Below are 10880 nucleotides of genomic sequence, written 5' to 3'. Positions count from 1 at the left end.
CACTGCATTCTCTGCAGGAAAACGACAGGCTTCTCACCATCTGTCTTTTTATCATGAAGAAAAATCTTTCTTGGAACCTTCCAGGACTACCACCTACACACTCTGATTTTTTTCAACGGAAGAACTCATCATTGACCAGACCGAGTAGCATGTACACAGCCAACCCTATGAGATTAACTTATTTGGTTTAATAATTTTGGCTCATGTCCTGAGAAAAGTGGAAAGATTTTATCTTGGCAAGAATAAAATCTTCAGAAAGTAGAGGAGGGTTGAAATTAAAATAATACACTTCCACTTTTGTTTCCTATCCTTCTTTCTCCTGTTTTTCTCTGTAATGCCCTCTGTTTACCCAAGATATGTGATTCAATCCTCTGAACCCTGATGCAATGTCGGTCTTTATATTGAAAAAAAAAAGGTTGCAATCATGACATCCATAGAAGAGCAAATTTTATAACTGACTTTTTCCTGTCATTCTTATTGCTTTTGTTAGTGTCTATATGGACCTGTGTTATCACTACAGCAAATTAGAATCACAAATTCTTCATAAATTTCTTACATTGCCTTTACTCTGTGCCATGTGTGGAAGAGTAAGCTGTCATGCATTTTCCCAGTACTTAAAAGAAGTCCCTTTAAGAGAGAAAACAATACTATTTCAGCTGGCCTTAACTGTTTCTGAATTTAGTTCACATGTAAACCTTCTGCTCTGATGCTGGAATCCATTGAAACCTGGATGATATTGACACAACTTTGGTAATCTTGCTTCCCATGAGCTGTAGGAAGAAAAGCAGTTTGCAACTGAAGACTCTTATTCAAAGCCAACAAAATTCAAGTGTTTTATGAGAGGAGGTGAGCCCTGGAAGGTAAACAGGTGCTGCTCTGCCCTGGGGTGAGCAAGGGAGGGGAGCTGCCCCAGTTCCAGGAGCTTGTCACTTCTGATCAAAGTCAGCACCAGCACCTCAAAATCACCATCACCCACCTTCTAAAGCAGACGCTGACTTGTCATTTGTCAGCTTTGATGACTTTGTAGTTCTGGAATACTTTGTTAGGATAGGTTTTTAAGTTTTTGGTGTCTTTTTTTTATTGTTGTTAGTGCAAATATTCCCTAAAACTTCACAAAGTGCTCCCTTGGAGAACGCCTGTCCGAAGAGACTACCTGTGGTCAGAGACCTCCTGAGGGTATCCTATCCTGTCATTATGGAACTCTCTGAACCACCCATCGCAAAGGTTGCTTCCAGTGGGGTGGGGTGGGTGTGTTTCAAGGATGGTTGCTATGAGTCCTTTCCTATAAACCAAGCCTCTGGATGGGAGCTGGTACCCTCCCACCCAGAGAAGTCTTATAATGACAAAGTGGAACTCTGTGACATTGCAAAAGTCCGACTGGGTGGTGGACTTGGTGTGGATCTCACACATTATTTATCTTGGGGTGTGACTGTTCAAGTCCCCAGTTAGAACAGCTCAACTCACAGCTGAAATTTAATCCTTGCAGATTTCAAACACAGTTCCTTCCTTCCTCCCTCCTGCCTGGCCTTCCCACTCATGATAAAACATTAAACAGCACCCCACACTCTGCTCCCTGAGTCTGGCGGCTTCTTCCACTTCTGTGTTACAGCCATCCTCATCCATTTGCACACAGACAAGTCCATTGGTGAGGCCAGTGTCCTGGGAGGTCAGCTATGATGCCCTTGTGTTAAAAGAGGGTATTTTTCAGCACTGTAGAGGCACTGAGCCTGCCTTTTAAACTTGAAGAATCAGTGGTATTTTGTGGAACCTGAACGTGGCATTGCAAAATGTGTTTTTCTAAGAAAAAAAACTTCTTCTCTTAAAAGATCATTACTCATTAGCATGCTGGCTATATTTTCTTGGTGAGGGTGGCGATAAACATAATAGTAGCTTTTACTGGGTGTGGCTGCTCTTGGCCAGCAGTCTTCTAAAGACCTTATGCATATGGTTTTATTTAATCTCATTGTTCCTGGACTGTTTAGGGATAACCAGGGTAATAAATATAAAGCACCTAGGAGCTGACAGCCCCAGGAGGACCAACATGGCACCCATGTGTAGATGGGGAAACTGAGGCAGGGAAGCTCTGGCAGCTGGCCCAAGGTAAGGTGCTGGCAAGGGCTGAGTCAGCTTGGAAAGCAGGGCACAGTGGGGGCAGGATAGAGCTCAGTCCTGAACTGTACCATAGCCAGTGCCCTTCAGCTGTAAGGTACTGATTTTTGCTCTTACTGTTATTCTTTCCTGTATTGTTCTCTCTTCCTTCTGAGAAAATAGTATGGAAAACAGGATACTATCTCCTGCCTGGAGAACACTTCCTGGCTGTTTTCTGTTTCTCAGTCTGGAAGCTGCTATTGTGCAGGTGCTGGTGGGAGATTCGAGAGCACCGGCCCCTGGAGTTCATTTTTGCTCTGCTTGTAGCCCAAGGGTCGAGTTAAAGACACAGAGGTGGGTGTCCAGGGCAACGGGCAGCCAGGAGGCCCTCAGGCAGGCATGTACCCTCAAGGCCCTCATTGCCACCTGCATCACATGCCTAACTATAGCTGAGTAGTTTCTCATCACCTCCTTCAATCTTTACTATAAAATGAGGAGCCGGAGCCATGGTCAAGCAAGTGCTCTGGTCAGGCTCCCTCTGCGACCTGGTCCACCACCTGCCCTGTGCCCGCCTCGCTCCTCCATCCTGGAGAGGCCCACCTGCCTACCGCCTGCCCGTGGACATCTCCTCCCGCTCTGACAGGTTCAGGTGGTCACCTGTGCATCCAGCCTCGTCCCGAGGCCCACGAGTCCCACACGCCTGGAGTAGCTGCAAATGACCTCCTCCGCCTGTGGCATCAGGGACCCTCCCTCCACACAGTCCACACTGATTCATCCTCCCGGCTCCACCAACATGTTTCACCCTTTCCCCTGTGCCTCTTTCCTCCTGTCTTGGTGAACGGTGCCTGACCACCTGAGTGAGAACCGTGGGCATCGGTGACTGTTTGCCCTCCCCCTCCCTCCACCTAGGATCAAGCCCGCGGCTTCTGCTTCCAGGCGCCTCTCCATCTGCACTTTGCTCATCCCCACTGTATGCCCTCGGCTCCCTGCCGACTAGCACAAAGGCATTGTCACACCCTCCTCTCCTCTGTTTTCCCACCTGGCAACACCAGCCATGGTTGTGCTTGAAGCAAAGACACAGTAATGTTGGCAAAGACGAAATTACTAAGTCCAGTGAAGTCCTTAGAACCACTGAGAGGGCAGCGGGGCCTGTAGTCACAAGTACAGTTCCGGAGCTCCTGCTTGCTCCCTGTGAGGCCTTGGGCATGTGCCTTGACCTCTCTGTGCTCCAATGTCCCCATCTGTAATACGGGGCTGAGAATAGGCTACCAACGCTGGTCAGAGGACTGAATACATGTGAACTGCCTGCATAGTAACTAGCATCATTCATTCATTCAACAATTACTGAATAGCTGGTCCTAGATCTATGATCACACTGCCCAGCAACCACTCTGGCTCTAGCTTTTAGTTACTGTGTGACCCTAGGAATCTACTTAACCTCTCTGTGCCTCAGGATCTTCATAGGTAAAGTGGGGCTAATAAGAGTACCAGGATGGGTTGTCATCATAATTAAAGGCGACAGTCCCTGAACAGCACTCAGCACACAGGCCAGATGTGCTCTGAAGTGTCTGCTTCAACTAGTAGTACCTTTGTTGCAATTATTATTGCTACTCCAAGGCATTTTGCTGGGGGCTGGCCCTGGTCTAGGTCCTCGCTGGGTTTTTCTAGCCCGTTCGTGACTTCTGCAGCAGACATTGATATGTCCTCGCCATGCATTCAACGTTGCCTCACCATGTAATTATACATGGTGCATCTTCGGCCTTATGTGCATTTCCGGCCACCTTTAAGATGCTGCCCCACTGAAAATAGACGTGTGTTTAAGATGTGTCATGCATAAGCCCCTGTAGCTACAGAGGCCTCTTTTACAGGCTGTGGCCTTCTCCAAGCTGAGAGCCAGGTGCCAAACTGTTCCTGGACTCTGGCTGGTAGTGGCGCATGAGCAGCTGTGTGCCCAAAGGAGGAAGGCAGGCATGGCATGAGCTGCAGTCTGACTTTGGACAATCCCCTTCTCTGGGCTTCTGTGACCTCACCACTCAGAACTGTCACCCCAAAAGGGTTTCCATTTTCCTGGCACAAAGGCCTGATGCTGAGAGATCTCCAGTTGAAAGCAATCCACAATTGCCTTGGAAATCCTGCATCCTACGGAAGAGAATCCGAGGATTGGTGGGGGGTCCTGTGGTTCCCTAGCTTTGAAGCTTTGACATTTCTGAAATTCACTCACCTGCCTCTGATCCCAGTTTAGATTTCAGCTCTAGAGAGAGAACCCTACAGCGGTGTGCTTGGACATCTCTTCTGCTGCTCCTAGGCCTTATCCTGGCAGACAAGGGCCCCAGAGCACCTGCCCATGATATGGTAATATCCCTAGACATGTGCAAACAGGGTCCCTGCAGTTTTCAGGGTGAACCCATACGGGAACACATCCTTCACTACAGCAATGACTCTTATGGATGCCGTTCAACTTGTTTTCCTGGGACCGAGGTTTGAACCTACACATACATGAATGTGGGCCAAAGTACCTGATTAGTGCAGTCATGTTAGAATTGAGTATTTTTGGGGTCACGTTCTGCTTTGACATTCACAGCAGCTCTCTGATAGTGCTGTCTTTCTAGCCTTTTCAAAGCTCTATTCCAAACATGTCTTTTTTATTTTTCCTAAGACACAAAAAGGGAGCATTATATGCATATACACACACATACAGAAGTCTATCTAGTCTTTTCGGGGGCTGGGTAGGAACAACCAACAAATGAATTTTTTATTTGTGGGCATTTTTTTGAGCCTCTTTTTTCTCTTTTTTAATGCACTGAAGGCTATTCAGGGTTTTACCTTAAATCACTTTGCTTACCTAGTGGGTGTTTCTGGAACGTGATCCCAAGCCAGGCAGCCCCCTTGCTGCTGTGTGCTACAGGGTTTCACATCCATGTGAAACGGGCCCCCAGAACCAACTTCCTTCTGCCTTAGCCCAGCTCCAGTGGTGCTGATGTGAGGGTGGTCTCACGGCTTAATTCCTAAACATGCTCTTCAGGAAACGAGTGGCCCCGACTTCAGGCTTTTGTCCATCTTTACTAAGTGCTTAATAAATGCTCAAAATTCTTCAGAGCTCTTTGTTCAACTTGGAGCTTGACATTAGCATGACCCCCACAGATAGCTTGGTTTACTCTGTCAATTTCCCACGGCTTTAGGCTGGGACTGTGCCCTTGAGTCTTTCGGGTTGGAACTTGAGTTTAGCTGTGCCTCTAAGCAGCTCAACTGGGGCCCGCTTCAGGTCTTTTACAGCTACATAACTCTGTCGGCAAACACAGGAGAAGAATCAAGTACAAAAAAGTAGAAAGCTGATTAACTTCTCCTTAATGACTCGCCACCCTCAGCAGATATTTTAGCCTGTCCACATCTATAATCTATTTTGTCAACATGTGCTAAAGATGCTGCAAAGTCAGCACACTTTGGACTGATGGACAGTTCTTTCTAGTACAATTTGATCCCACCAGGTCAACTGAACACTACTTTCTTTGATTGAATTCACTTAATTGACTGGCTCCAGTCTCCAGAGATATTACTGGGGGCTGGTCCAGCTCAGGCATTTCTCCATGCACGGTAGCCAAGGTGCTCCTTGAGGAAATGTGTCTACAGCCAAGCCTACACATCCAGCTACCAAATGTCACAGAAACAATTTCCAGCCTTACACATTTCCTGCATGTAATTCCTCTGAAACTCAAAATTAAATCAATTTGCCAACCTTAGAATCTGCCCATCTGCCATTTCTTATGGATAACTGTAATCTCTAGATAGAGATGCACACTCAGGGTTTGCCTGAAAAGCAAAGAGGGAGAAAGTTTTCTCTATCCCTCCACACACAGGGCAGGGGAAACCTCACAACACACAAGGGGCCAGCACCAAACTAAAGATCGTATTTTATTTTTAATAAAATAGTGGAGCATGAAAAATATCATATATTACAAATATGGACAAGCAGGACCACTCTTTCTGGGCATGGTAAAGAGAATAAACTGGAGTTTGTCTAGTGCTTCTTGATCCATTCATGGAAACCATTTGTTTAACAATAGAAAGAGTCAATAAGCCCTCAGTACTTTTGAATGATCCTTCTCCCCTTCCCCCAACCCCTTTCCACAAATCAGTCCAAACGTGTATAACATTGGCTTGGTTTCCATTAAAAAGCCGCAAAATGTAACACTAAAGGGTTTTTGAGGGCGGGCCTCAGTTCTTTTGTTAGGAGATTCCTTTTGTTGTCTTTATGTACAGCAAAATACTTGTTTCTCTTTTTATTTTCATGGAAAGGGGGGAAAAACGTATTGCACATCGTTTGCATTGACTAATGTGAGTTTGGGGGAAGTTTCTGTCTTGGAGAAAGATAGTTTGCAGAGGCTAGAGGCTGGAGTCTATTTTAAGTGACTTTGGGGTGTGCTGAGCTGTCAGGTCTCTCTTTCTTCCTGTTTGCACAGAAGCCACTGTCTTACAGGCAACCCTCCTGAGGGGGGCCCCTGCCATGGCTCACTTGCTAGAGACCCTCTGCCTGCCTCTCTCTCTCTCTCTTTCTCTATTTCTCTGTCTGCAACCCAGCAAAGGCTCTTTAACTTGCAAAGAAGTGATCTCTTCTCCGATCTGTAAATGGGCAACAAAGCCAGCTCAGACACACAGATGCGTATATTTATGGAAGGTTCTAAACAAAAGTTTTCTTCTGGGGGCTGAATCCACTACTTTACCACAAATCAGTTACACAAGAAGGCTACTTAACAGAGGAGCTCTCCTTCACTGGGAACATAAACAAAACTACCCAAAACCCTTTAAGTACATTTTTACTTTCAGTGTATCACAGCATTCTGAATTGCAGGGCAAAAGCTTAAATTTTTTTTCTTTTACTTTTATTTAAAAAATACCAATAAGCCATGGTCTGGCTCTGGTAACCACTGTGTTCTCTCTGGGAAAGTTGTCTCTCCAAGCTGATTCACACACAGGTGGGAGGTGGGGCAGGGATATCGTATTTCCCAAGATGGGTTTTTGGGTGGTGTTGGGCTTTTTTGTAAATCCCACTGTTGGTGATCACGCTGGCCGGTTTCCTCCGGCTCCTCCTTTTGAACCTGCGGCTGCACACATCCTGCCAGGACTGCAGAGTTTTGGACGTCCAGACCCACATACCACTGGTGATGCCCACCACCAGCAGCATGAAAATCTTCACCATGAAGATCTCTACCGCGGGGATGGAGGTGGCCATCAGACAGTCCAAGTTTTTGGTCTGGTTGTTCACGCTGCACTTATGCTGCATGGCCAGGAGTTTCCAGTAGTCCACATTGAGGCGCTCGTAGAAGTAGCAGGCGATCACACAGGTGGCTGGCACGGTGTGGAGCACGGAGAAGACCCCGATCCTCACCATGAGCTTCTCCAGCTTGTCCGTGTTCTCCCCACCAGTTTTCATCACCCTCCGGATGTGGAAAAGGGCCACGAAGCCCGAAAGGATGAAGGAAGTGCCCAGGACGAGGTAGCAGGCCAGCGGGATGAGCACAAAGCCAGTGAGGGCGTTGACATCCATGCTGCCCACGTAGCAGATGCCGGTGAGCTCATCTCCCGCCACCCTGCGCATCACCAAGATCAGGATGGTCTTTACGGCTGGGATGGCCCAGGCCGCCAGGTGGAAGTAGCTGCTGTTGGCCTCGATGGCCTCGTGGCCCCACTTCTTGCCCGCAGCTAGGAACCAGGTGAGTGTGAGGATGACCCACCAGAGTGAGCTGGCCATGCCAAAGTAGTAGAGCACCAGGAAGACCAGTGTGCAGCCCGTGCTCTCCAGGCCCTCCTGGATGACATAGAGCTGCCCACTGTCCCGGTCACAGGCAATGCTCTCGGCGCCCGCGAAGAGGCGGATGATGTAGCCCACTGAATAGACGCAGTAGCACATGGAGAGGAAGATGATGGGGCGCTCGGGGTACCTGAAGCGCGCAGGGTCGATAAGGAAGGTGAGCACGGTGAAGGCGCTGGAGAAAAAGCACAGCACGGCCCACACCGCAAGCCAGACCACGGCGAAGCGCTTGTCGTCGCGGCTCCAGTACACGTCCACACCGCGCGTGCAGAGCGGCGCGCATGACGCGCTCTTCTCCACGCGGTGAAACTTGCCAGGGTTGTCGCAGCCAGTGCGCCCGGGGGCACCGTCCCTCAGCGGGTGCTCCTGCGCCCCGTGCGGCCGCTGGGGCCTGAAGAGCGGCGGGAACAGGCCCGAGCCCCGGGAGGGCTCGTCCGTGCCATTGTTGGGCGCCTCCATGCACAGGTAGTTGGGGTCGTTCTTGTTGGGGAGCTTGCTGCAGTCCAGCGAGTCCGGCCACTTGAAATTGAACTGCTCCATGATGGGCGAGCACTTGAGCCGGGCCTGCTCGCACATGACCCGGCAGGCGGGGATGGGGGTGGAGACCTGCTCGGTGCACATGGGTGCGTACAGCGAGCACAGGAAGAAGCGGAGGTGGCTGTGGCAGCCGTACTCCACCAGCGGCGCGAACTCGTGCAACTGGATGGCGGCCTCGCGTTGGTTCTCGTGGCCCATCAGGTTGGGCATGCGGGTCCTGTTGTAGCCAATGTCCTTGCACATCGGGATCTCGATGGGCTGGCACTTGCCGTCACCCGGGCGCTCCATGTCCATGGAGCTGATAGCGGCACACGACCCCATCACCTGCAGGAGCAGCCACAAGCGGGGGCCCGGGCGCGGCATGCTGGCGTCGGAGGCGCCCCGGCTGGCGGGGAGGTCCGCTCCGCTCAGAGCCGCCGTTCCCGGGCGCGGGCTGCAGGCCCCGGCTCCCCGGCCCCGCTCGGGCCCCTGCCCATGCCCGCCCAGCCTGGCCGCGCCGGGCGCACGGTGCCCCGGCTCTGCTGCCCTCGCTCGCCGGCGCTGGGCCGGGGGCAGCGGAGGAGACGAGCGAAGTTGGCGAACAATACCGGGAAGCTGGCGCAGCCCAAGCTCTTGGCGCCGCGGCGGGCGAGGGCGCGAGCTGCAAAGTTTGGCCTCTTCTGGGAGCGCCCGGGAGGCGCGTCGGAGGGGCCGGCGGCGCGGGCGCTCGGTGGCCGGACCGCTCCGGCGGCACCTCCCTGCCCGCGCCTGCTCGCGGGCCCAGTGGCAGCTGTTCCGAGGGTGGCGTCCCGGGATGAGGAGACGCGCAAAAAGGCAGAGAGGAGCGCCGAGTGGTGACAGGCCCCGCCCCCGGGCGCGCGCCCCGCCCCGCCCCGCCGCCGCTTTGCATGAGAAAGCCGGGCCCGGCAGTCGCTCCCGCCGCTCCCCGGCCCGCGGGGCGCAGCGCCGTTCCCCGGGTAGCTCTGCCCCGGGCTGCCCGTCGCCCCCGCGCCCCTCTCGGCGAGCCTCCAACTTTGCCTCTCGCTGCCTCCCCGCCTGCGCCGCTTCCCGGGGAGTCCCGGGGCGTCGGGGTGAGCAGGAGTTCGCAGAGCTGCCGGTGAAGCGGGTGGGGTGGTCCGCGGCAGGGGGCTGGGGCGCATCTTCCCTGGTTTTTATGGCGGGTCCCGGCGAGGGCGCTTTGAAAGCGAGGTGGGATTTGCGTTTTACAGCCTCGGCCATAAAGTGCCCCCTCGGCTTGTAAACCTGCCCGCCTGGCCCCGAGGCCGCGGAGTCTCCAGGCCTGAGCCCGGCTCTGGCTCCGGCGCTGGGGGCAGTGGGAAGGCTTTGAAATTTCAAACGCCGAGGGCGGGGGAGGAGATCCAGATTTTAGGGCCGCTCGGAAGGGGAGGTTGGGGGTGGGCAGCTTCCTGGGGCTCCGGTCCCTCCGCTGGAAGTGGGGCTCGGCTGGGTGTAATGACGCCCGCCGCCAACAAAGTCGCGGAGCCGGGGCCTCGCGCCAACGAGGGCTGGAGATTTCTTCTAGGCTGCTGAGTTTATTTATTATAGGAAGTTATTCGCTTGTGAGGTATTTATATTATTTGGCGAGCGATTTGCCCGGCCTGCGCCCTCCTTGGCTGCAAACCTGGAAGATGCTGTAGAGTCCGGGGGTGGAGGGCGGCTGCGACAGCTCGCGTCGAGGGTCCCCAACTCCCAAGGAGGCGGAGGCGCGCACGCCAGTTTCCTTAAAAGTGGCAAAGAAATATCCTGGCTAGACGCCCTCAGCTCACCTCCCTTGGAGTGGGGCCAGTCTGTGGTAAAGTCACTTAGGGCACATTGCTCCCTCGCCTCTCTACCTCCCAGGACGTGCGCGGTGGGCGCCCACATCTACTCCCGCCTCCTCTGAAGAATATGCAAAGCGCTTCACAGTGCATCCCTAATTAACCCTTAAATAAGCAGTGCCCTTGGAGGGCCCGGGTCTCCCTACTCTTAGACTCCCTCGGGGTCAGATATTTTTAAGTTCCTCTGAAACTCTCAGGATCACGTACAGAGGGGCCAGTTGGGGGACTTTCCTGGGTGGAAGGAGAGGTCAGAGGAGTAGGCCCTGTGCACATGGCCATCTTCCCCCTCCTCCCTTTCTGAGGTTAACCCTGGAGAGATGTGTGGGAGTCAGCGTTGGGGCCTCAGCCTTAGCCCCTTCCCTCGGGTTTTGGAGAAGCTGGATGAATCCCTCCAGGGGGAGACTCTGTGGGTTTTGTCAGCTACCTCTAGGGAGAAGCAGCTACTGCCAGGCATTCTTTGTCTGCTGGGAAGCTTCTTGGAAATGGTGTTAGAAGTGGGGCACTTGCTCTGAGAAGGCTTTTTCAAATATTGGCTTTACTTAAAACAAGTTACAGGATTTTACATCTGTAAGGAATTTGGGAGCTCTCACATACTCACTTATTGATCCATTCATCCATCCATCCATCCATCC

At 52.2% G+C, this 10880-nt stretch overlaps 1 protein-coding gene across 1 annotated transcript; it reads right to left on the bottom strand.

Annotated features, from left to right (window-relative positions):
- Positions 1–5995: 5995 nt before the first annotated feature.
- On the bottom strand, positions 5996–9227 carry FZD10 (frizzled class receptor 10). The gene has a single exon (XM_017664632.3). The coding sequence runs from the start codon at positions 8792–8794 to the stop codon at positions 7049–7051; it is 1746 nt and encodes a 581-aa protein (XP_017520121.2). The 5' UTR covers positions 8795–9227; the 3' UTR covers positions 5996–7048.
- Between the last annotated feature and the right edge of the window lie 1653 nt (positions 9228–10880).

This window comes from Manis javanica, chromosome 15 (assembly GCF_040802235.1).
Source record: "Manis javanica isolate MJ-LG chromosome 15, MJ_LKY, whole genome shotgun sequence".
NCBI classification, from domain to species: Eukaryota; Metazoa; Chordata; class Mammalia; order Pholidota; family Manidae; genus Manis; species Manis javanica.
Note: the sequence above shows the minus strand (reverse complement) of the source record. Positions and strands in the feature narration are given on the sequence as shown.